Source organism: Varanus komodoensis, unplaced genomic scaffold (assembly GCF_004798865.1).
Source record: "Varanus komodoensis strain SLA01 unplaced genomic scaffold, ASM479886v1 scaffold5, whole genome shotgun sequence".
Lineage (NCBI taxonomy): Eukaryota > Metazoa > Chordata > Lepidosauria > Squamata > Varanidae > Varanus > Varanus komodoensis.
The window spans coordinates 13,501,128-13,528,885 of NW_025336087.1; the positions used below are offsets into that span (position 1 = coordinate 13,501,128).

Consider the following 27,758-nt stretch of genomic DNA (forward strand, 5'->3'; position numbering starts at 1 on the left):
AATACAACAAACAGGTATATGATTCAAGTGAATTTTATTAACTAGTTGGGAAGTTTCCAGTAAGAGTTCTTATAGTGGTGGTGGTGAGTTAGAATAACAAAACAACTGCAGGCAAGACAACTCAGAAGGACACTAGAGGAGAAGACAAGCATGCAGACAAATGGATAAGACTGGGAGCCACCCTCCCTTTTTGCTGGACAGGGCAGGAGAAACGGAAGTCAAGAGAGACAAGCTATCTGCAAACAACATTAAGACCAATGCAGTAGCTCATGATTTGTCTAGAATCTCTTTGCCCGGCACCGGGGAAACATTTTCCCTCAGAATTAACACACCAGTAGCTGTTTTCAGCTCCAGAAGCAGCAGACTTTACCATTTTGACTGTTCCTCTGTACATCTCTCTGCTTGGTTACCATGTTGGGCAGACACAATGCACTCACCAGTCACTGCATATCCTGATGGCAGGATTGGGGAATGAAACTCTGCTACTGAGCTCAACATTGCCACACTCAAGAAAAAAATGATTCTGTTATGCATGGACATAACAGAACTTGGGCCTGATCCTCACACCACTTAAAAATTTAGCTCAGCATTTCCAGAACTTGCAAGATATTGTTAAGAATTCATCATTCTATTCTCATTTTGTGTACATTTAGGCTGTGTATAGAAACGTCACATACATAGCAGGTTTTATGCCTGTTGGGCCCTGATGTTTACATACTTTCTCCTCTGTAACCATGTGCAATAGTGCTGAATCAAAGACTCCCCAAGCTGATGCTTTGGAGTGAAAGTAGTGGTGGTGGTGTGACTTGTCAGGCAAATTATTATCCCTTCTCAGTTCAGTGAGCAATCACAATCTGTGCTGCCACAGAAGACTGACAAGAGGAGTTGTCCAAGTGGCGGGCAACCAAGCCATCTTCTTTGGTGGCCATTCTTCCTTCCCTTCCTGTGCTGTACAACAATCTACAAAGTTATGAAGGAAGAGAGGATTGTTTAAGGGTAGTATCTGACTATGCCCCAGTACTATTGTTAAATAACATGGTACAAAATATAAGCCAGCTCTTGTTCAATGCAACTAGCACTTTCTGGATCAATGGGAAAAGGGGCCATTCACTAGCAAACTCAGCAGCAAGTCCCTGCTTGTCTCAATTGTCCTAACAAGTGCTAGTTACACTGCACAACTACTTTGTTCACACTAATTCGGCATCATAAGCACAGCTGGATACTAACCTAGGCATTTCCAAGGTACTTTCTTCCCACAGCATGAAGGATGCACATCAGTTCTTGAATAACATTTGTTGCATCTAAAGGCTCATGCCACAGTATGTGCAAAAGTCTTTACCAAGCTGCCACAAACTGACACAGCCACATCTCTGGCAAGTGTCAAACATGATCTCTGCTATACCCCTCCCCTCCCCAATTTGTTGTTGTTAAGTATGATCTTTGAAGACAACCATAGGAATGCCCCCCAGAGTGTCTTCTCCACAATGGCCCTGCTCAGCTTGTGTAAATTCAAGGTTGAATTTACAGAATCAAACCCTCTCATAACAGTTTCAGTTTCACCATTTTCGTTTCAAAGGAAAGTACTGCTTCAAATACATCAATTTTCTTCCTGTCAGCTTTCTTTACTAACCAGCTTTCACCATACAATAGTGTGGATGATTTTGGCCTTGGTCTCCAGTGAAATATCCTTACACCTTTTTCTAATTCTTGATCTTTTTCTAATCCTTTCATTGCTGCCCTTCCAAGTGTCAGTCTTGTTCAAACTTTTTGGCTGCTATCTTGCTTTGACTTGATGACTGATCAAAGCTTTCACAATTTCATTTTCTTGACTGATCACTTTCTTGATTGTCAGCTACAGTACTGCTTTTGCATTTTCTTCTTTACCTTACATCAGGAGCTGCTTCAATTCATTGCTGCCTTCTGCCATTAATCTGCATTATCACCATCATATCTTACATTACCGATGTATTCATGTATTTTCCATTAATATTTGATATATCTTTCACCAATTTTCACTCCTACTTCCTCTGATCCTAATCCAGTTTCCTTATGACATGTTCTGCACACAGACTGAACAAAGAGGGTGATAAAATGCACCCTTCATCTGGCACCACTGCCTAGGGGAAACCATTCTGTTTTTCCATATTCTGTCTTAACTGCAGCTTCTTGTCCATGATACTTGTTCCGCATCAGTAAAATCAAGAGCAGAGGCAGATCCATTTCTTTCAGAACCATCCATAGTTTCTCATGATCCACCCAGTCAAAGGCTTTGCTGTAATCTCTAAAGCATAGACTGATCTTGTGAAATTCTTTGATGAACTCCAATAGCCAATATATATTTGACATATGTTATCAATTGCATCTTCCTTTTTGGAATTCATCTTGAATATCAGTCATTTCTTGTGTCATATGGGATAAAATTATTTCTTGCAACAACTTGAGCTTCACTTTTCATGTATGATGAAATTGTGCAATGGTCCTATAGTTGCTCCATTCCTTTGCATCTCCTTTTTGAGGGATTTTAATGTATATTGAACATTTCCAGTCTGTATATTGAATGTTTGCAGTCTTGTTTTGTCTTCCATATATGCTGGCATATCTTGTCAGGATTTGGAGTGATTCTGGATAGAGCTTGGAGAAGTTCTATGGGCATCCTATCTACTCCAGGTGCTTTATTCCTTCCACGTGCTTTCAGAGCACCTTTCACTTTGCCTTCTACTATTGCAGGCTCTTCCTTATCAGATTCTTCTTTGAAGGAACCTTTAATGTATTTATTTCTTCTGTATATGTTTTCCACTTTCTCTTTCTCCTGGTCCCAAATGCTGCAAGTCCTCTGTTCACAAATGCTGAACATCAATGTAGGGTTGAATTTCCCCTTGATTTGTTGGCTCTTTTGGAAGAGATCTCGTTTTCCCTGTTTTGATTTTTTGGGGGTGGGAGGTGGGCGGTACTAGCCACTGTAACAGCTATTTTTGCCACTACATCATAGTTACTGAAAAGGTGCATTCAGGATTCTGACCCTATTACTGTCACCTTTTGTTCTGATTCTTGGCAACTGTGTTTCTTTTGTCATCTGCCTAGGCTTTTTCTTTTCGCTACAGAAGTTGTATTTTGGTATCCTTCCCTAATAATGTATCTGGTTTCAGTCTACCGAGTTCTTCTGGCTCATGGTCAATTGACCCCAATAATGCAAATCTATTATTTATGTCAACCTTATCAGGAATACTATTTAGTGCATTTTGGCACTATTTTTCTGTTAGTGAACTTTTTTCAGCTTTACTCTATTTTTTATAGTAATAGTTCATGTTCACTACCACAATCAGCTCCTGGTCTTGTTTTGACAATGAGGATACAGCTTCTCCATGTCTCCTTTCCAGTTACATAGTCTATTTAAGTTCTGCTTCAGTCATCTGGTGATATCCATGTGTACAGTCATCTGTTTGGTTGCTTGAAGTTTGTGTCTGCAATGAAGACACAGTTGGCGTCACAGAATTCCCTGAGTCATTCTCCAGCTTCATTTCTGACCCACAGGCCAAATTCATCTACAATTGGATTTTGCTTTGCTTCCTACATCTGCATCCAGTCACCTATGAGTATCAGCATGTCTTGTTTTGATGCGTTATCAATTTCACCTTAGACACTTGTGTAAAAGTTTTCACTTTTTTTCTTCTTGAAAAGAAGACTTGAATTAAGATTATGTTGATAGGCTTTCCAGGAACTCTGATTGATACTATCTGGTTGGCTTTTCCATCATACCCCTTATTGACTGCGCTACATCATGCCTCAGTATTAGAGTCACTCCATTTCTTCTGAGTTGGTCATTTCCACAGTAAAACACTTTGTTTGTCCGACTGAGAATGCCCCATTTCAGTCTACTTCAGTTCACTCACAGCAAGCATTGCGATGCTTAAACATTCAGTTTTTTGCTTCATGGATTCCAGTTTACCTTGATTCATTCTTCTCACGTTCCCATTCTAACGGTATGTGTTGCGCAGCATCAGATTTTACTTTTGTGTCTGTGCATATCATTCACTAGACTTCCTTTTCTTTTTGATTTAGTTAAGTCATTAGTGTAACATGTATATATAATTAATACCACTACTGGTTGTATGCCAAGTATCATAAGAACGAGCTCACAGGCCATAGAGAGCATTGGCCAAGCCTGGAGTGCTGGAGGAGTAATCGAATGACCTGGGCTAGCCAGTATGAATGAGATAAGGAATGAATGGTGAGATTCTTGCAGAGGAAAGACCATGCATGACCTGGAGATAGAGCCTGACCTGCAGCAGGAAAGTGGGGACAAGGACTCAGCAGTCTGTCTGTCACTGAAATCCCTCCTCCTCAAGAGATGCTGCTGGTTGCCAGGTGACAGCACCAGGTTCAACTGGGTGAGAGATGGGAAGAGCAAAGGTGGACATGATTCCACAGTGCTCTGCCTGCACAAGCCAAACGCTGAAAGGGCTATAAAGGAAGGTTGGGAATGAGGAATAATACAGAGGGCTTAGCATTTCACTCTGTGTATGCTCAGAGGCACGGAACAGTGAAGACTTTTGGAAAAGAAGCTTTGGATAAGTCTGTTTACTCAGGAGGAAAACACAGTTCATGAGTGCAAACCCTCTCCACTACCAAATCAAAGTGCTATGATCAAGTGTACTTGTATTTTTTAATAAACTGAGAAAATCATATTTGGTAGGAGTCATTAAGTCAGAATCAAAGGCCATTATGAACAAAAAATGTGCATAGATCAGGATCCTGCCAACAAACACTAACAATATTAGCTTAATGAAGGTGTCCTCCAACCCATAGTTTTGAGATAAGTCACAACAGCTCACCACTCCACTCCTGCAAAATGGCCTCAATTTCAGGTACTGCTAACCAGAGTTTGATGTGATATTTGGGTTAGCCAACTATGGATAGCATTTGTGCTCCAAACTGGAAACTGAAGCTCACTTCAAAGTAGGTAGGATCCAACTGCATAATTCCAGCAATGGAATGGATATTACTGGTGGAATGGAGCTTCCCCATCCTCTCTTCCTCCCTGAATGCTCTCCAAATTTGCCCTGGAGCAGATTTGGAGGATGCAACAGAGGTAGGGGGATGGAAAGTATAGAGAAAGTCCCATTGCATCAGTGATAGCTATTTCATTGGCAGAACAGTAAACCTGGATATATCCTATATTTTTCAACTGGATCAAATACATGCCATAATCACAGTTGGTAATGCACACATTTCAGCAATTTGTGGTTCTTACTAAAATAAAAAGTGAAGTACACTAATGCATACACAGAAGAAAGCTTTGTTTCATTGTTTGGAGGATGATTTGAACTGACCCATTTTTTCTGGAGCATGTTAAAATTCAGAGAACATCTACATCACAGACATTCTTATTCCTGGACCTCAGGTTAATTACCATACTTGATTTAAAAAGATAGAATATGAAATCTAAATAGCACCATGCATCAATGCATTTGTCAATTTAGGCATTAGTACATGAGAGCTAACTGTCAATCATGCTGGGAATGGTCAGTGGAAAAAGGAGAAGGGGCTGCCCTTGACAGCACCCGTTGATTGACAGCACCCATTGGCTGGACACCATAAAGAAAGACACTGAGATGGACATGGTTGTCTTGAAGGAAGCAGTGCAAAACAGAGAGACATGCAGAGCAATGATCCATAGAGTGGCCACACAATTGAATGGTTGACAACAACTTATTAAAATAAACACAGATATGGGCACTTTTATAGCAGAAGCCTGTGCTCCATTATGTTCTAATGTTGGCCAGTTACAGACTGGTACAGTAACCCATACTTCAAAAGTTAAGCATAAATTGTGTGTGAGTTGTTATTGAACTGTGGGTTGTTGGTGAACTGTCAGTTATCATATTGTCTGAATACCTGATTCAGAATTAGAGCAACATTGTAATACAGTGAACTCATTTTTTGTGGTTGGGTTGTTCATCAGGATTTGTTATCTCAGCTGGGTTTAGTCAGGAAGGTAACTCATGGTTCAGCAACAACTTGCACTCCTGAGAATGGATTATTATATTGAACCCAGTCATTGTTCCTAGTACAGATCTAGTGTGCATATAAAGATGATTCCAGCTTTGCTGGCTCTGCCTCATACCCAAAGCCATGTAAATAGTTTGCTTGCAGTCCTTTTCTCACCATTATGCCCCATCTATGCCGTCTATTTCACAGAACAGCTTGCTGTAATAGCAATATGCCACATCTGGATGAAGACAGACCTGACAAACATTCTTTTTAAATTGAAGCAAGACATCATAATTATTTAACTCATCTGAGGTTAATAAAGCACAGATAAACTGGGGGAGGGGACCATAATGCTTTAAAAAAGATTTATTTATTCTTTTGAGAGTAGCAAGTAAATGTATATATTTTATAATCATGTTTAAAATACATCTATGAAAAGATGATACTGAATTCAGAGTTTATACAGATCTCACTGCAATTCCTGTGATTCACAGAGTGTAGCTGATGTTTCTGATAAATTCCTCAAACTGAGGAAACAAACAGAACTTAAAAGACAGACTCTTTTAAATCTTCTGCTGCTACCCTGGTCATACCATGAAGCATGCCAAGCATTTGGCCTCAGTGTGCTTTATCTTCTGGAGTGCAAGCTGTTACCGGCAGAATCTCTCACCTCCTTAGCATAAGCCAGCGAGCTCAGAAAAAAATAGAATCTGCAGCTGCCAGGTCTCTTGAACACTGTAATTGTTCAAACCAGGCTGCTATTATTCCAGATTATACAGTCCCACCACCTTCGCCACCTGCAGCAGATTGTCGGGACAGATGTTTACATTCAGATGTTTAAAAGTAGGAACAACCATCTGAATAGGGTTGATTTTTCTTGCTCTTTCTTGTTTTTGGTTTACCTTCTGTCCTTTGAGTCTGGATTTCCCCAAGGAAAGGCCAAAGCTTCTATAACAGCACCCTCCAGACAGGGCCAGATCAAGGCCATGATGGGCCTAGGAGCTAGCCAGCTGCAGAGGGGGCCTCAGAACTGAACTCATACCTGACCTTTGTACATATACACACAAAGAAAGCCATGCAAAGTAGTCCTTTGTTGTTAATGATGACCTAGACATGGGTGACCTAATGATTTCACCATCACCAGGCCTCTCCAAACTCCACTTTGAAGCTTGGATTGCCCCACTTCCTCTGTTTGACTGCATTCTGTGTTTTGTTTCATGTGAAGGGGAAAAGTACACTTTAGACAGGAAAATGTATTTATCTGTATACCCAAATTCTCATTCTAACTCCATAGTGAGAATATGTGTGTTCTAAGGTACACATTTTAAGTGCAAATACTTGGGATACAACTTAAGAACATGAGAAAAGCCCTGTAAGGCCAGACCAAAGGTCCATCTAGTCCATACACATGGTGGCAACCAGCTGCCCACAGTGTCACTGGTATCCCCTTACCTCAGTCGTCTGTCCAATCCCCTTTTAAAACCACCCAGATTGGCAGCCATTGCTACTTCCTGTGGTAGCAATGCCATATGCGCTGTGTGAAGACGTACTTCCTTTTATCTGTCCTAAACCTCCACCAATCAGCCTCCTGAGATCACCCCAATTTTGAGTGTTATGGGAGAGGGAGAAAAATGTCTGCCTCACCACTTTCTGCACTCCATGCATTATTTTAAACTCCACTATCATGCCTCCCCTTCCTCACAAAACTGCACCTGAAAAAAGCACTCATGTTCATGTTTGGACATACAAACAGGACAAGCTCGAGTCCAAAGCAACCCCAAACAAAATTCCTTATATTGCAATTATATCCATAGTTTTAGAAGTCAGGGATGACTGGCAGCTGCTTTCCAGGGTTCCAAGCAGGAATTTATCCAGCCAGGGAACAATCCTGGAACCTCCTCCTTGTAAAGAACAAGCTCTAGAATGGAGCAATGGCCTACCCCTATTCTTATGTCTTTGGCTATTCTCCTGGTACAGCTATCTGCAATTATTATCATTCCTTCCCTGCTATTATTGTCTTTCTACTTTTTTCCTAGTCACGTCACTCATTGTCTTCTCTGCTTTACTGAACAGTTATGTTTATTTATAAAACTATGCTTTGGAAGAAACCCAAAATAATGTTTAAGAAAACAACTTAGAGCTATTTAGTGTGATAAGACTATGGTATTCAATGTTATTAAGTGCCAACTCAGTTAACAAGATTTACATATTTTCCATTACAAATAAATCAAACTCTCCCCTACCTTGACACAGCACAGTTAAGTCTAGGAATGCTGTTTGTTTCTATATTCTTCCTGTTTTGGCATTCGTAGCTTTTCATTGGTTAGATTTCTTCTTACGCATGGTTTACCATTCCATGCCTACTAATTCCATATGATCTCTCACACTGGAATAAGAGCTACAGACATCTCCCATGGTTTTCCCAGAATGTTTTTGCAGACACTGGCCTGATTTCTACTATAACGGACAATATGCAGTAGAAGATAATCAAACAGATAAAGCCTATAATTTGGTATGGATTTAACAATTCCATTTAATCTACAGAAAAATAAAGTTGCAATCATTGTATTACATTTGGATGTCTCATCCCATCGATTCATGGTCAAAATGGCCATGGATCACCAAGGCCAACGAATCAAGCAACTCTGCTAACCCTTACATGCCTCTCTTGGCACTCTGCAGAGAGTAGTGCCGGGCTGCTATTTGGCTACAGATCCTGGGACCCCTTTGATAGGGTGACAGTTGTTGGAGCCACGTTTGCCATTTTTATGTCTAGATGCATAAGCTTGTCAACTGTTCTTGCCACTGTCTCTCTGAGTTTGCTTCTCAGACCAAACCCAATCCAAAATAACTGAGTACTTCAGGGTTCCTTTCCAATGTCAACAAGCCTCTAGAACCCTTTTCCAGAACCAACTCTCCGAAACATAACCAGAGAAGAGCAAAACAGAGGAAGCTGGAATGTTTGAATAAATGTTGAAGGATTGAGTATGTTTAGCCTAGAAGAAAAACACACACATTCCAAATAACACACAGTTACTATAAGGTATTTCAGAATTGGAAACATGATCCCCAGGTTCATTTCTCCAACAATTTTCTGCATTTAATTTGAATGTTTATTTTATATATCCTTATTTCCATGTGATTTAATGTGTGAATGAAAAGATTCAAGTGTAAAGTGGCAGAAAAGAAAATAACAAACGAAACTCAAAGTTCTACATGCTTTCTATTACTGAAAGAAACAATAGCCAGTTTGTCTTTGGCACCAATATTATCCACTGCTATTTTATTCTCAAGAAAAAAACCTATTGTATTGCTGTGTTATGTAGTAAAAGAGAATTTTCCAAGTACACAGTGACCTGATTTACACAATTAAAATAAACCGTGGTGACTGATTTAAATCACACTGCATGCCGGTGCATTTTCCATTGTCACCACCGGGGTGCAACTTCTCCTTTCATCTAAACCCAGGCAGCATGGCTTGTTGGAGAAAAACCAGTCCCACAAACACCCACAGGTTAGTTTAGAATTGATCTCCCTTCCAAGGGGCTATGCTGCTTCGGTTTGGACAACATATCAAGCCATGCCCAGGTACTGATTGTAGAAATTACACAGTGTATGTACCCATCACATACTGCAACTGAAATAAGCCACTGTGTCTTATTTTGATCATGCAACCCAGTCCAATATGAATCAACAGTAACAAGGCACACTTCAGTAAGCTTCACCCCCGGTAAGGGATAGTTTAACAAAGTATGGGAATGGCTAAAATGGAAATATGTTCATCACATTAGGGCCACCCTGCACCCTAGTTCAAGAACACTTTCTTGGGGAAATTTCAGATATATGTTCATTCTAAAAAGGAGATGTGTGAAAGGCCTGTCAGTAGGGCTGGCATCGGGGCAGACACAGTTGGGCCCAAACCCAATGACAAGAGCACACTGAGGTGTCTTCCTTCTCTTCACCACTGTACCTTGCTTATTTGCCAGACTCTGATTTTGTCCCAGTCAATGGAAGTGGTAAGAAAAGGAGGAGATTCCACCGCCAGCTTGCTCGCTTATTCTATGCCAGTTGAGTAAGCAAGAATAGCCACAGCAGCTGCCAAAATGGCAGGGAGAATGCGGACTCACCGCAGGGAGAGCCTGATGAGGGTGTCTTGCCCAAGGGCCCTCTGAACCCTGAAGCCATCACCATCTGCTTGGTACGATCTTAGCTTTGCATCATCGTATTAACACTGGCTTTTTAAAAAGACACTAAGTATAAAAAACTATGGAAGGTGACTTGTGCTTTCATTTGATCTCTGCTAACTCCAAAAAGAAACTGCAAATGAAAAATGGTGGTTGTGCTTGAAATGAGTAGTCAGTTAACTGTTGGTTAACGATACATTGTTCTTTAGTAACTGAAAAAGAAAATCATCTCCCTCTGGTCCCAAAAAGTAGTTTAAACAGAATAGTTCTACCACAGCATTGCTCTTACACACTTTGGGTGAAAACAGACATTACCTTAAATCCATTTTATCAATTTTACTGTAGAATAAGCATGAGCAGGGAGCAGATCTGTATAGGCAGAGGAGGAGAGGGAAGATGAAAGTCCCCTGTGAGCACACTAGGGGCCTGATCCAGCTCTCCCCTACCACTTATTCTAGGGTAAAAATGAGGGGAAAGAGAAAGCTGTTATATGTGAATTTGATGCAAAGTCTGCATTAGTCCTTCAATATGACATTGCACTGCATTACAAGTATGCATCCAGGGAAGACCACTCAGTCCCAGCTCTAGTCACTGTCTGCCCTTAGCATTCACCTTCTTTTCCAAGACAAGCACAAGCAGTTCTCTTACAGCCCTGCTTTGGTGAGTATGTGGGTGACTTCCCTGCTGCCTCCATGTGCCTTCCAAGTCCCAGGTAAAAAGAGGTGATCTACCAGCTTCCCCTGCAGGGGCTGCCCCACGCAAGGACTGAGCTTGCATCCCAGCTTGTCCTGATGGGATGACAGGGTGTGATAAAAAACCATTTTGGTTGAGCCTGTACAGTTAGGTGAACCATACACACTTCTCAGTGGGATGGGACTGCCTTACTGGAAAGGGGTCCCACACCAGTGGATGTGTGCTTGCACATGAAGGCAGCCAGACAGACAACCTGATGCCAGCAATGTACAGCTGCTTGGGCTACAAGGGATCAGAAAGAAAGAGGGAGTGAGGCAGGCACAAGCACCTGCATGGGATTTCCAAATCTGCCTCTGTGGGCCTTCAGACACCAACTTTAACTCACCAGAGATAACCCATGCATTATAAACTATTTAAAAAAAACTTTAAAGAACATAGCTGAAGGTGCTGCTCACCTGAATCCACTCCATCATCATCTTCATTTTCAATTGGCTGAATCATACGATCTCTGTAAAACTAGAAAACAAATGAGAATTGATCATATTGCACCTTGTGCTCTGTCATAACTGTGCTGGGGAAAATCAAAACAGAGTGATATGTCTTTTTCAAAAGCATGGATACACTTGCCATATTTCAATATATAACTTTTATTTCCAAAATGTCAAACAAAATTGTTGACACAGATTGAAGAGAGACCATTCTCTCAGCAAGATTCAGTCCAATTTTCCCAAACAACAATCATAAGCTTTATAATATCTCAACAGTTGATGGCTCATCCACTATTTTAGGCTACTGGGAATTTTATATTTCAAATAAGGCCAAGAAGACAACAACCTGTCCAAAACAGATATATTTTATCCTGTCCATGTCTATTCTTTAAGAAGCCCCATACAAAGAAGCAACACTCCCAGAAGCTGTAGGTCAACCATCTGCAATTCTCTTTAAAATACAGAGGAGCAGTCAGCACAGATCACAGGTGCTCAGAGCCATCTGTTCTCCTTTTTGGCAGATTCATTCCCTGATGTGATTTAGATACTTAGGTGCATGCCCATGAAACACTCTCATAGTTTGGCCTGATTATACCCATGCTTGTGCTGGTTAGCAGGGCCCAGAGCAAAAGGCTCAGACATGTACGACATGCTAAAGTAAGGGACAGGGGCCATAATTCACTGAACAAGTACATGCTTAGCAATGAAGAAGGCTTCAGGTTCTAAAGTAGCAGGAAAGTTGGAAAAGGCTTTCAGCTAAGACCTCAGAGTGCCTGTTGGGCAAGAAGGATCAACAGTCCTAGTCTTCATGTAGTAGACCATGTAGCCCACTATGCGAAGATTGGATGGGAGAAGGTAGATTGGGCTCTACTGGTAGATCTATAAATGATTTGCAATAGATTGACTAGGATTACCGATTCCACATTGTTCAACAACAAAATAACTCCCCTCCCCAACCGTCCTTTAATTATTCTGCTGCTGCTTTTTAAAAAAAAAATCTTGGAACAAGTACAGAAAGTACTGCGTGGCAAGCATTAGCCAATATTATATTTGATTCTGGTAGGTGTTCAGATATCAAAGCAAAGGGTGTGGCATGGGAACCCCATTTGATTTTAGCAATTCATAAAGAAGTAACTGAAGCGTACCATCACATCTTCATTTTTAAGAGATGGCTCCTCAGATATCATGTCCACCAGATCTGCTCAAAGAAAAGGAACATTTCATTAGACTCTGGTTCCCAGCTGAGGAAGATAATTCTTCCCCCTCCTCATATACCACACACCAAAAGGGGAGATCAGAAGGAAATATCCAGGCCTGCATAATGTTCTTTTACCATATGCACTGCTCTCAAAGTAGCATGCTTGTGGTTGAAATACTAAATGGCTCTACAATAAGCTGTTGTGTTATTTTAAAGGGCTAATTGTAAGTGAGCCCTTTGTTTTAAAGGCCATTCTGAGAAACAGCTTGGTGAATCAAAGTGGCCTTACTAGCTAATGTGTTGTTGTCAAGCAGTGCAGGTTCTCACAGGCACGTGATAATGTACACATGATAGTGTAGATGAGATTTTGATTTGATTAAAAAAATGAGAAGGAGGAAGAAAGGCAATTTCATGCATTAAACACACTACCCTTTCCCTTTCACTACAGGGAACAATTGTGCTTATGTTATTATTTTGCTTCTTGGCTCCTTTACAAAACTCTGAAGGAAGGACACAGTGCACTAAATCCATATTTAATTCATTTTTCCCTGGTCACAGACAGTGCTGGTATTATGAAAGACGGGCATGAATATTCTGAGCCAAAGCACCTCACCCCACAACCTATGTGGTTAGCTAAAAGTAAATATTGTTGTCGAAGAGACTGAAACATTCTGTAGCTATTTCTTTTTAGCTGTACTTTACTTGTTCATTTTTGTATCAAGCCTTCTTACATGTGATGTAAATCTATATACAGCTTTACATTTGCATGGAAATGGCAGCTTCAGAAGTTATATACAAGCATGATGGAGGAAGCACAGATGAGCCACATGAGTCTTTTGGGCTTCCTTTTAACATCTAAGCATGATTCTGGTATCTGCTCACCAAAAGGTAGGACAAGACCCCTTTTGCACATTATACTAGAAGAATATACACAATTCTCTTGTAATCTGTCAGGAGGCTCCCACAAGCTACTGCTATGCACACGAAGCTAGTAAGACATGCACTTTATAAAAGAGGTGACCTTTTTAGCACTTTGGTCAGGAACTGTGTCTGATTTTTCAACCCTTGCTAGATTCATGATGCACATGAAATGTTGTATATGCAATGGTACCAGTGCGTTCCCTGCAATACAAATACTGCCTCAACTCCAAATATGCATCAAATTCTTGACCTGTGTACTTACAGCCAAATTTAACACTGGTGTCACAGGTAATTTTTCTCTAGTGCAGAGAAAGTTCCCGTTAGCCGCTGGCCTACAGCAGCCGCCAGTTTCAATGACAGACTGTTTATATTAACCCAGTAATCAAGCACAGAACTTTGGAATACTGCAGAATGACTCTAAATTCTGTACTGTCAAGGCAGGAATAGAGACCCATTGCACTATCTATATCTAGCCAACAGAATATTCATTATCCTCTTGCCTACGGAGGCTTCCATCTGCCTTCGATGCTAAGCATTTCACCTTTGCTTTCCCACATCTGGAGCCTGCAGGTGGCAGGCATGCTCAAGATGCAAGCAGGTTACCCACAATCACAATGAAAAAAATCACCATACATACTTCATCTGACAACGACAACATATTTAGATGCATTAACAAGACACCATTTCTTTTTATACCATTATCCACCAACTAGAAGATGAGGAAAAATGACAAGAGTCAGCTGGCAACATGATTATATATAGAAAGTGAGTCTGGCCATGATGGCAAAGTTTATATTAATGCCCAAAGAATGGTCTAATTAGTTCTTCTAAATATTTCCTAGAACATTCCCTGAACACTGAATTCTAAAGTGAACTTGTTATTTGCCATGGATGTGTTGCTAGGCTTTTCTCTTTAAAGGACTCATCTATCAAACAGATTTTGTTAATTAAAAGGTAATCAATGGTTCTTCAGCATCTTTTGATTTAAGAGTTAAGCAAGAATCACAGTTAAGGCAGAAAAAGCACTTACACTGACCTCTACCCCTGGAATGCACAAGCAAAACAAGAAATGAAGGAACTATGTTACTTGTGGAAACAATTGTTTAAAGGACTATCTTGGGAATATTTAAGGTTGCCATTCTATGCAGACTTACTAAGTGCTAAGACCCACTGAATTCAGTAAATGAAAGTTGTGGAGCATGACAGTTTCACATGGCCTATGCTTGGTGCTTTACAGAACTTAAAAGTATGAACATTCCTGTGAAAGTATGAAACATTACTATTTATTAATGGTTTTTCCTTACCTCCCACACTGTAAATTTTTGTTGCTATCCATCTTGATTAAGATAGATATCTCTGCAAGCCCACAGAAATGTGATGGAACTAACTGGCTTCACAAAAATGGAATTTTGGAAAAGATAGGAATGATCTTCACTGAATTAAAGAGGCATGCTCAAAATTAAAGCACTAAATACTTTAACTGCTAAAAACCTGCAACAATCATTCACCATATTCCAGAAAAATATTTCAGCAGAATTCTGCCCTCTTCTGGCACTTTCAAATGAATGACAAATGGTTACCACTAAGTCAAAATAGCGTCACTCTACCTTCATACTTCATTCATGACAAATGCAACTTGCACTGACTTCTGCATAGGACTGCAACCAGATCAACTGAACCAAACAGTATTACACAAAGACCTCTCAGCTGAACAAATCCTCAGCAGGAAAAGGAAGGCAATATGCTAACTATTTTCCCCCAGACATGGTTCAAGGCTTTACTCATGCAGGATGGGGCATGTAACAGCTGGGTGGAGAAAAGGGCAACTCGTCTAAGCCAGGAGATTCTTTCCCTTTCCATCTCACAGTTTTTTGTTCATAAAGCAGGATTATCTGCATGCAGAACCATTTTATATCTACCAATCCAGGGTTTGGGGTGGGGGGGGGTGTCAAAACTGCAGCAGTTTGTCTCCATAACACATGCTTCTTCCTCTCTGCCTTACCTTCTCTGGGTTAACACCTGACATAACGTTCAGCAGAGCCCGTGTGCTTACGTATCCATGTGGAAGGAAACTCTGAGGCCCCCAACACTTTCATTTTCTCCAGGCCCTGTTAGCCTCCTGGGACTGGGGCCATTGTTTTAAAGTCCTGAGTTATATCACAGCCTTTGAGAACGGTAAAGTTTCAGAAATGTTAATTTTCTGTCAAGGAGTTGGTTTTAATGAAGCTTTTTAGAATGGTTTTTAGCATATCAGTGTTCAAAGTATTTGAAGTGCTTATCTCATTTTCCCCCCTCACAACAATTCTGCAGATAGAAGAGACAATCATTTCGTTATTCCACGCTGCTCAGCTGAACATAATTATTGTAACATATTTGGGAAATTTTTGTATAGCGGATTGCACAGAAAGCGAATGCTATTTCAGTGGATTTTAACACATGTAATGTGGCAATGGATTGCGGACTGAAAAACTATACCTTCTACAGAAGTTGTAGGGTTGCAAGGCATCTGTACGTCTCCCAGTGTCTCAGCATGCTTTGGGGGAAGATTCTTAAAAATAAAAACAAAATATCTGTTGCGCTACCTTAGAGATCAAACAATTAATATCTTCAATGAAACATTCACAAAATAAACTCAGACAGTGCTTGAACATGCTATAAAGTCGTCATTATTTCAAGGGTTGGTTTCCTTCACAGCTGGTACATCATGCGTGCTGGCAGTGAGCAGAGCCGGGCAGGCAGTGGGCAAGCACACAGCCAAAGGGTGGTGGGTCTTAAGATTACGCCAGAATAAATGCGTTAGTCTTTTAAATGTCAGAAGACCTTTCCTAACAAGTATTCTTTCCTAATCTGCCATATGTAACAGATGGTATGACTGGGATCCTGCACCAACAGGGCTGAACTTGATGGCTTTCTTGGCCCCTTGTAACCCATCTGTTCTGTGCTTTCATATCATTGAATCCTCTCATGTTTGGGAGGTTTTGCATTTAAAAATAAAACATGATTGTGCCGGCTTGCTTTGCCAATTGCCTACTTTTATGCATGTGTTAAATATGATAGCACTGTAGTCACTGCTTTCACCCGATTCAAGAACATTTATGGCATACTATGTCATGGGCATAGGATTGAGTCCAAGACTGCCTCTCCCTGGTTGGTTCCACTGGGCAAAACCTGATAGGGTATTTCAGAACCATTATCTGTTTGTTGTGATCAGAACATGCATGTATCCAGTCTATATGAGGATAACTGAAGTCACACAGCCCTACAAAACATTCTCCAGTGGATGCCTCCCTGCTTTCGTTCTCCATTTGAATATCGCCCTAACCATCTTAGCTGAGGGGACAATAAGCCATTAACTTACTTTTGGAGCCACCTGATATGGCCCTTCACTGCAGTTCTATAGAGGTGTTTTCCTCATTCAAGATTTCCAACTTGACTGTATGCCCTCTGTCATAAAGAGAAATGCTGCCCCCAGAATGCTCGTCTCTGTCCTGCTTACATAATCTATATCAGAGATAGCAATTCTGCTAGTTGGATTCCATTGAAAACCAAGCACTCCAATTCTCCCATCTTGTCTTGGAGGCTTCTTGTATTAGCATATACACACCTATACCTGGTATTCTTCCTCAATGTCTCTGGTACATGCATTATTCCCATATGGGCTTTTGTCCTCTTTGGCTATCATGTCCTACTGAACAGTCATTGACTGTATCCCATCCTTATTTAGATGGTCAGGAACATTTTCAGTATCGTCTCCTGGTGATGATTCATCCCAGACTGGATGTTCCCCAGCTCCTATCAGCTTTCCTCCGGAGGTCAGTTTAATCTTCGGCAGTTACACGAACGTCTTGTTTATAGCTTTTCTGCAAAATTCTGAATAGCCTGTGTGACTAGTCTGCCCAGGACATCCTGTTTATTATATGGACTCTTTTAGACATTTCCTACAAATTCTCTTGCACTGTAGTGTAGAGGTCACACTGCTGGGTCAGGCATAATCCAGCTTCTTTTCCATCTTTCATTATGCACAAAGCACTTCTTAATTCTACATTAGGACAATTTTCATTTAATTTGCATATAAATGCCTTTTCATTACAGCAGCAGCAATTTCAGTTAGAATGTATACATTTGCCAATGGCTGGGCTCACCACCCCCCCTCATGGGTCAGTCCCGTGCCATGTGGTATGCCTAACTACCCACATGGCGCACAGCTTCCTGTGCCGTCTGGACCATGTGAGGAATGCCTTTGGGTTCTAGGGTAGCTTAGAAGCCACCCCACCTCACAGCTTGCTGGGTTTAGATGATACAGGAAACTGTACACTGTAAGGGTAATTAGGCAAACTGTGCGGCACACAACCAGCATGTGGGGAAGCAGGGAAAGATTACAGGTATGCTATGGAGGTGAAAGGAGCACACAGGTGAAGGTTTCCTCCATGCTTCTCCCCTCCTGAAAAACTGATTTGGCCATCTGAGTGTTTTGCCCCAGAGCATGACTGGAGGAGGCTGCAGCATGTCCAGGATACTATACAAGCTGGCAGACCCTATCTCCTCCCCTACCCATTCCTTGGAACACCCACACAATACCATCTCAAAGGCTGCTATTGTGACCTCAGAGCTGCAGCTGAAGAGAGGGTGCTCTGAGTCTGGAGTTTCAGCTCCGACCTCAGAGCAAGTTTCTGAAGTCAGAGCTGGAATTCTGAATAATCATATTTGCCATCTAGACCTTCTCTAGCAGCTAAGAAATTGTGCCTTTAGATAGATTTGTATGTAAATATGAACCACACTAAATGTTCCCATTCCTGTTTTTAGCTTAGTTATAACAACAAACCAGTTTTACAATATTTCCCATGGTATCCAGGGAAATTACAGGCCAGTTAGCTTAACATCTGTTCTGAGTAAACTGCTTGAAAGCATTATTAAGGTTAGAAAAAGTAAGCAAGTCCTGCTGGAGGGACAGGAGGACAGGGGGGAGTTCAGCATGACTTCCACAAGAGGAAGTCTTGTTTCACTAACCTCTTGGAGTTCTTTGAGAGCATCAATAAACATGTAGAAAGAGGTGATCCAGTAGACATTGTTTACTTCAGCTTTCAAAAGGTTTTTGACTAAATCCCTCACCTAAGGCTCTTGAGCAAACTAAGCAGTAATGGAATAAAAGGTTGGGGGTCCTTTTATGGATCACCAACTGGTTAAATAATAGGTACAGTAATCCATGCTGGAGCAAAAAAATCCAACTTCAAGTACATACTGCTTGGATCCGAGTTAGCAGTGACTGAGCAAGAAGAGGATCTTGGGTAGTAGTAAAAGTTCAATGAAAATGTTGGCTCAGTGCACAACTCCTGTTGAAAGAGGCAAACTCCATGCTAGGCATAATAAATGGAAAACAGAACTGCCAAAATCTTATTCTCCTTAAACAAATCTTTGGTATAACCATACTTGGGATATTGTGTTCAGTTCTGGCTGCCTTACCTGAAAAGGGACATTATTGAGTTGGAAAAAGTACAGAGAAGGGCAACAAGAAAGAACAGAGGGCTGGAGCACCTCCCCAGTGAGAAGTGGCTGTAACAACTGAGGCTATTTAGAAAAAAGGCAAGTAAAGGGAGACATGATAGAGGTATTCAAAGTAATGCATGGTGTGCAGAAAGTGGTGAGGAACACTCAAACCTGGGGTCATCCAATGAAGGGGAGGTTTAGGACAGATAAAAGGAAGCACTTCTTCACACAGGATATATGGAACTCGCTTCCACAGGAAGTAATCAATCTGGATGGCTTTAAAGGGCGATTGGACAAATTCGTGAGGGAGGGGGATATCAGTGACTCATAGCCTTCAGGCTGTGTTCTCCCTCCTGTGTCAGAGGTGCATGCCTGAATGCAGCAGCTGCTGAGGAGCTTGGGTAAGAGGAGGTCTTGAGCCCATCCTCCCTGAGGGATCCTGTGGGCAGCTGGTTTGCCACCCTGTGTACAGAATGCTAGACTAGATCCAGTGTGGCTCTTCTCATGTTTTCATCCCAATATTTTCTGCATCTAATCTAATAAAACAATGTAACTTGAAATGTGTATTAATATCTATTCCAAATTGAAAGATTTGTGGCAGCAAATAAATTGTAATGAAGCAATAATAGGTACAGTTGAAAGAAAATTAAGGCATTCTTCAGCTCTATTGAAAGCAGTGCAACTTGATTGCCTGTTTTTACTAAGGGTGCTTTCAGGTAAGATTTCTATTGTGCAATTGTATTTTCTCATTCACATGATTTTACAGGGACTCCAGATGTCATCATCTTCCATTTGAAGCCCTCTTGTGTTTTCCCACCACTTCTTCCTTTGTGTGCATGTTATTTATGTCTCACCACAAACATTCCATTAAGGAAGAACTGAGATTATGTCCTGCTTTTTGCTGACTAGTGCTACAAGCTCTTTTTCCAGAAACACCCTGAGTATCATCAGCATCCCTGGGAATTAAGTTACCCAGTCCAGATCTCCTCAAGGCTAAGTGGCATCCTGGCTGAAGAGTACCTTTGGTGGTCCAGGAATCAATTTACACTTTCTTTTTCTATGATTTATTGTGTTTGTGCTATTTGTAACGCTTATAGTGCTATGAAACTGAACACTGGAAACTAATGGGAGTGTTTGTTTTTTTATTTAGGACCCAAATAACCTGTAGAACCTGTGGAACGTTTTTTGAGGTGGGGGTTGGGAAGCGAGAGGAGATTAGAGATTCTTTTTTCCCCTTGTCTTTTCCCCCATGCTCACTGCACTCTGTACACTGAGAAACAACGAGTCATTCAACCTACCCCGTCTTCAGCCTGGCACCCAGGCAAGTGCCCAGTTTGCCCACACCCAGGGCTGGCCCTGCACCTACTTTTTATGGTTTTTGCCCAATAGGCAAAATTGCCCCTCCTATTATGCAGGTGACTGATTCTGGGTTTCTTGAAAGCGCAGCAGTCTCTTAGCTATTTAATACAAAAACTGCTACTACTGCAACATTATTTATTTACTTGCTACTTAAAAAATAAAAGACACTTGGGGTGGGGCTAGTACCAAAGCGATCTGGGGCTCAGGTCCACAGGAACAGACTGTCTTTAAAGGCACCTGCTTCCTAAGGACACCCCGGGGATATATAGGCAGGGTAAAGGAGGGCATTTGACGCTAGAAAAAAGGCAGACATATTCAGGGGGCTGCAGGAGGTGAAGCGCATGGAGGCAAAAATCCAGCTACTCCAGAAGGATCAGAAATCACCAGGGCTCCTGCATCTTTACTTCAGCAAGTGCCTGTGGATGGTGAGTTCATGAGGCAAATGGCTTCCCAGGGATTCAGGGCTCCAAATGAGACTCACAGCTCCGGCCCTGGTGAGCTGGCTGTCACAAGTGCTGCCTCTGAATGCACTTGTGGGACTTTCTGGCTCGCACAGGCTAGCCTCGGGCACTCTGCACCTTGACCAGGTGGTGCAGGGGCTCGGTGCAGATACCATTTGCTGCTCTGCCTCAGGCAGCAAAAAGTCTTTGGCCAGCTTTTCTAATAGTTCACATGGAGTTTTATGTTCATTTTTTTGCTCTGCAGTGCAATCCTTATTTTATCTATCCATCCATCCACTCAGAAGTAAGTTTCAGGGAAAATTATACCAGACTTTAAGATAGATTATACAACTTTTAAAGCCATCAAATACATGTGTATAGCTGTTAATGTTCTACACCCTCTTTTTGATGAATAAAGCTGCTGTCACGGGAGGGACAACAGATAAGCAATCCTGTTCTGCAGGATGACACTTGAAAGGCAAACAGATTTATGATGTAATTGCTCACTGAGCAGAGCATACTCAAGTTCTATTATGTCACAATAAATGTGACAGTGCTTTAGGTGCCACAAGACTCTTATCTTCTGTATTACTCAAAGCTCTGACTATTTTCAAAGTTTTCACCAAAGGAAAAACAACTGAACATGAGAAGACAACTATTTGCAAAAAGAAAAATACACTTCTTTGTATTGTAGTTTGGCACTTACCTTGTGCAAAAAAGCTCTATCCCAGAAGTATTTCCTGAACAGCTGAACATCAGATTCTAGCAAATGATCTGCCGTGTGATTACAGGTCAGTGACAGAATTCCTGATGAATGAGCAAACTGTAGGGCAGCATCTTCTCCGAGCAACACCTTAGAGATCTCAAATGGATGGCTGACCTGCTTTCTGTAAAAAGACATCCACTAGAATGAGGTAAGAGCACAGAAACCATGAATTGCAGACCTAAGAGCTCCTCATCCATGCTCTTTCAAATTTTAACCTGCCTTTTGCAGAACTTTCAGACAAAAATGGCATAAAAGATTGACAAGAGACATGCTTTTTCAAGATTATTTTTAAAGCACAAACATTAGAACAAGTAGAAGAGAAAAAAATAATTGGTATCTAAAACTTGTTCTTCTATTATTTTGTAAAAGATGCAGCCCATTTAAAAGCAAACCTTCTACAGCAGTCAAAAAGAAACAGCAGCTAGCAGACTTATTAGCATAAGGCAGCACAAAACAGAAAATCTCAAGGGAGTTGTGCATTGTCTGAGTGTTCCAAACAAGTGTGACTTTCATAACATATGAAATAACAGAGTTGAGCCATTTTTCTCATGCAAATGAAAGCATGCAGCAATTTTCAAACAAACTCTGTGTTGTTCAAAACTAGAAATAGATGAGGAATATGGCTCAACAGGGGGCAATAACGACATTGTTTTTCTCATTTCTCATTTGGCTTCTCTACTTTGGATGTTTATAAAATTAAAGTTATACTGTGCCTTTCCATGAAAAATATTGCTCAAGGTGACTGACAATAAAATATGGATAAAAGAACAAAGTTGCAATTAAGCACATTAAAACTCATGCAATAAAAACACAGGCGTGAGAAGGAATAGCAGCATACCTTGCTGACTGTGTCATGTAACAATTTAGCACTGCAGGACAAAGGCAAGTAGGAGGCAACACAAAATCTAAGCAACATTAGTGAACCTCTGATACTATGCAGGAAGTGGAGTCTCCAAGGCCTTCAGAGTTATTCTTTCCCAATGTGTTTTGAAAGCTATCAAGATCTGATAGGAAAGCAACCCAGGTAAGGAAAGTGAAAAAGAGACTAATAACTAAGCTGCCGACAGATGAAGGTTATAGAAGACAATGGGACCGGCTAGCAGAGACTGTGCTAGTCTGTTGCAACAAAAGCGACAAAGAGTCTTATACTTCCTTAAAGCAGGACAGGGTAGAAGGTAGGTCAGGATTTGCTGACAGGTTCCTGGAGTATTTACAGTAGATTAACAAGGGTTTTGCTGCAGCACTAAAATGACTCACACTCCCAAATTATGCTGCTGAAATTAAGGCAATTTGGGGAAAGGTGTGATTATTGTGTGGAAGGGCTGAAAGCAACATGCAGTTCTAATTTTCAGAACAAATTCTTGGGCCCAGAATTCTTTAAATCTAAGTGTACATTTTTTCCCCATAAGCTAACAAAATAGATCTTGGATTTCTAATTGAAAACAAAGCAGACTCCACAGCTTGCAGTTGGCCCACTCCTGGCATAAAAAACAAAACATTTTGGCATAAGTTTTTGTGGAGCTAAAAAGAACAAGGGCCATAATCCTAAGCCTATTTAGGCAAAAAAGGTCCTACAACTCCCAGCCTGCTCCAACCAGCCATACAAGTTAGTGAGTGCTGAGAGTTATAGGAGTTATTTCCATCTAAACATACGTAAGATTGCACCTTAAGTCCTGATCTTGAAAAATTGCACCTTAAGTCCTGATCTTGAAAAATCCAAAACAGCTGCTTAGAAAAACTAGATTTTCAAGTGAAATGGGTGCAGCCAAACATTTTGCTAGAGGGGTTATACTAATGTTTAACTCATTTTGGATTGTAATTGATAAATAAAAGACACTGTGAAAAGGAGTTGAGATTAAACTGTTCCCAATGTCCAGCACAGGGATTAAGTGTAGCCACAGATAATTGTTTGACTTAATTACTGTGAGAAACTTGTAGGGCCTCAGTGACCATATAAGATCACCAAAGACCAGGTGCTGCAAGTTCCTCATTGGGCATCCTAAAGATATGGATGTTAACACACCCTTTTGCTGAAGTTCATTGGATTGCTGGGCTTCCTCTTCCCCTTCCCCCTTGTCTCCCAGGAAGAGGAGGTAGCTTGTTTAAGTATACTGACAGTCAGAGGGAGAGAACAACTGAATAAAATCCATGGCAAGAAGCATTATTTTTTGTCTTTCTACTTGGAATGTCCAAATAACTAGTGCCCCAGGAGCAGCATCCGCCTCAATAGGAAAGCCCCGTGACTAAACCTTTCTTTTGCTTCTGTACTGATAATCTGCACCATTTCTCACCACTCTATGTATTCAACAAACTACATAATCTTTGTTTTTTCCTAAGTATCCTTGATTCTGAAGAGATGCGCATTGGCTGAACCAGGCCCCCGAGATTAAAACACATTTGACTCTCCTTTAGCAGGCTATCTTCCTTGTCAGTTTTACATTGTGAGAAGGCTGGATATTACCCCATTCCCTTCATAAACTTGACTGATGCTATCATTTACCTCAGGATCTTAGAATATGCCAGGTTTCACAAATAAATAATAACTCCACAAGAGGTCCAAATATTAGCTTACATTTTATAATGAAGCTCTAGGAAGTGAATAACACAGTATTGAACTCCTATGGGGCAGTTCTAGTTTAACGTCTCCATTAGAAAAATCCCATAAAATAGTAGAGATATACATGAAAGCCGACATATAATTTGGTTCTTAGCATTAAAGTATCACATTAAGCCAGGGAACTTACTTGGAGAAAATGTCAGCAAGTCTGAAATGTCCGTTCTGTAAGGCCAAGTCCAATGGTGTCAACCCATCTTCATTAGGCAGAGTGATTGCAATTGTCCCACCTGGTTGGAATAACAGGAACTGGGAAAGCTGAACCAAACCAAATCTCATTGTGAGATGGAGAATGGTTTCTTTATGTATAGTATCTAAAATAAAAGACACACATGGATGTATTAAAAATCAACTACATAGTTTTTATAGTCTCTATGTATGCTAGAATGTAACAATATTCCATTTAAGAGTAGTTACAAATAACTCCAAAATAAAAGCCACTTCTATAGAATCCCAAAGTCCTACTGCAATCCTACTATGGTGAAGAGCCAGTGTACAGTTCAGTCCTCCATTCTTGAGCTTACTGCTCATTTCAACATATATCACATTCTTATGGCTACTGTCTATGGGGCTGTATTCAATTGGTGTCCCTTTGCTGATGAGAGGCTTTTGTATCCAGTCAAGGATTCCAACAGTGGATTGTGGAGGGAGACCATTATTGATCCATTGCATTCTCCACCTCACAACCTGTTTTGAAGATTCACCAAACCCTCTAAATAATATTTGGAGGCAAGGAAGATAGGAGGCTTCAGAGGAGAGGAAGAATCACCCCAAGTTGTCCCCCTCCTACTGACAGAGCCTTCTTCTAGATCAAGTAGCAAATGTTAGTGGAGGGACACCAAGGCAGTACAAATTCTTTGTGCCTAATATCCTCAAGGTTTGGTGAACGATATTCAGAACCTGAATAGCCTCCCATCTCAATTCTGTGGCTGAATATACTGATGCATAATTATTTGCTTCTCTTCTTCAAGTATATCAAGAGTCTCTGTATTCCTGCCCTTTCCCTTTCCCATTGGTTTGCCAGTCCTAGCTTAAGAGATTACTAAATTGCATACATCAGAAAAACCACTGTGACATCATTTTAAAAGCACCATGCTATTCAGAGTTTCAAGACATTGCCTTGAAAGAACTCGTTGCCTTCTTTGCACTTCACATTTTTTCAGCATGTACAAGGTAGGTCAATCCACATGATCTACAATGCTTAAGTGGTATAACAAGTGGTCATCTTGCTCTAAGAAGAAGCTACCTTTTCTGAAGGGGTGGGAGAATATTTTTATGAATTCCAATGCAAATTAAGATTAATGATAAAATTCCTTTTCCCACAAAAACATAAGGTGAGTTAGAAAAAGCAACATCTACTAGAACAGCTCAGATTGCTGGAATGCCTTGTTGCCCATGAACAAAACTCTCCTCACAAACAGTCTGAATTCACATGCTATGAACACCTATTATGGGTAGCAACTAACATTGGGGTGAGCAAGCCCAGTATTATCTAAGGGAAAGGAAACTTAGAGAAAAGATGACAAGAATGGCCAATGGAAGAGAAGGAGAAAGAAGCAGCATGTCCCAGGCAAACATTCAATTGTGCCCATTCTTCATTCTTTGCACTTCCAAGACTCCCACTCATTTCAGTGGGAGTTTGGGACTCCAATAACTCTAGGATGCGATCCTTAACTGGAGTCCATTGTATTTTCACTGCATTTGTTCAGAATGCTTCCTTTTTCCTCATTATAAAACTGCACTATGTTCATTGTTCATAAAACAAAAAGACTACTCATTTATTACAGTGAAAATGTCCATGTCAACATTAGCTGGCAACTCAATACTATTTTCCCTAATCTCCCTCACTCTGCTCAGTCTTCAACCAAATTAGCTTGGTTGTCTTTGTTCTGTATGCATAGTAACTAACCCTTGGACTTGTCTTTGATCTCTCCCTGGGGGTCTAAGCCACATGAGATTATTCCTGCATTTTGCTTGACTCTTGCAGCTACAATAATGCCACACTTATTTTCAGTGTAAAATCGGGAATGCCAAAGTGGCACTGGACAGCATTAGTGCACCAGGAGGTTCTTTCCAGTTCGCCTTTTCTCTTTCTGTGCCCTTTGAGCATCCCACTTGCAAGCATGGTCTGGGGCTCAGGCAGTAACTAGAAGAGCACACACAGCCTTACACACAGTCTTGCGTCAAGGCACTGAAACTCCCCTAGGGCTGGATGCTTCACCCCAAGACCTGCTCTGAAATCAGGAGCATAGCACAGGCTAATGGGATCCATCTTTGTGGATATGCTGTATAGAACAACTTCAGCATGGAAAAAAACAAAGATGTTTAAGGGAAGGTGCATGTTTAAGTGAAGCATTGTATGATCAGTCCTCCCTTTACTAAGGGTGCACAGTATCAATTTAGCTATGGCAGCCTCCATGGGAAAAGACTAATTTGAAATAGGGAGCTCTCTGCAGAATGCCCTTTCTTGGGAAATCTGCCTGGCACCTTTAGAACAGACATTTAATTGTTCATCTTTTCTTAATTTTCTTTTTTTGGGGGGATCCTCAAAGTTTTCAATGTTTGATATTAGTTTTATATTTTATTGTTGTATTATATGTTGCTGCATGAGCTGCTACGTTGTTGTCATTGTTGTTTGGTTTAAAGATTGTAATTTGCTCCAAGGTTAATAGAACACAAATCTATTAACTGAGGGTGCAATTCTATGAAAGTTCAGACAGCAAAAAGATCTAGAAGTTACAACATAGCTGGCTGCAGCATGCAGGCAGCTGTAGGCCTATTTGCTGCACAGAATTGTACCTTAAGCAAGCAATCCTACGGCACCTGGATCGTGTCTGAGGAATCTTGGGAATCCTTCGGATTCTAAGATACAAGTTTGGAGACAGTGCTCTAAACCTGGAGAGGGAAACCACTGGAATCTCACAAGCAGCACAGAAATAACACGATGTCAGAGATGGGGGGCGGGAGGAGTATTCTGGTCGGAGGGGAAGGAGGGAGACTGGAGAAGCCAAGACAAAAACTGGTCTTGGGCATCTTCAGCCTACTTCCCTACCCTCCAAAATGCCTTTGCTATATGGCAAAAGACCCATCTAATTAAAATGTGGAGCACAGGGACAAGGAGGCAGAGATCAACTCTGCCACTTCTTCCACCCTGCACTGCATGCTCATAAGCCTCCAGAGATTTGCACCCCAATTAAAACTCACTTGAATACTGCTGTATTTCTATCATGGGTCATTGACAATTCATATATTTCTGCATCTACCTATGTCTGAGTTTTGATGTACTAAGATGATTAACACTTCAAAAACAAAAGCAATCTCAATACATAAGGTGTTGGGCAATGAACAAGTCTGTTCAGTCAGGGATTGCAAATATATTCTGAGCTTTTCTGGAGATGAATAGCGTATTGATGAGTTTTGCAGGTCTTCCAATTATATGATGGAGCAGTTCCTCAGCTAATATAAGCAAATACAGATACCAACAATGAGGGTGTCCCACTTGCAGCTGGAAATTCAAATGCCACCCTGTGAAATAAGCTGGCAAATGACCCTGCAACCAATGCTGTAGGTATATACTGTGATGCACAGAAACACTGACGTCACAAACATAGTGAATGGGA

At 41.0% G+C, this 27,758-nt stretch overlaps 1 protein-coding gene across 3 annotated transcripts in view; it reads right to left on the bottom strand.

Annotated features, from left to right (window-relative positions):
• The window catches only part of ARHGEF28 (Rho guanine nucleotide exchange factor 28), a 168,178-nt gene that overhangs the window by 88,251 nt on the left and 52,169 nt on the right, over positions 1-27,758 (bottom strand). For all 3 annotated transcript variants that reach the window (XM_044446481.1, XM_044446480.1, XM_044446483.1), the window contains 5 exons: positions 24,269-24,452; positions 21,465-21,645; positions 15,951-16,023; positions 12,502-12,554; positions 11,324-11,384 (listed from right to left, as the gene is read on the bottom strand). In XM_044446481.1, the coding sequence (XP_044302416.1) occupies positions 11,324-11,384; positions 12,502-12,554; positions 15,951-16,023; positions 21,465-21,645; positions 24,269-24,452 (552 nt within the window). The remainder of the gene's footprint in view (positions 1-11,323; positions 11,385-12,501; positions 12,555-15,950; positions 16,024-21,464; positions 21,646-24,268; positions 24,453-27,758) is intronic.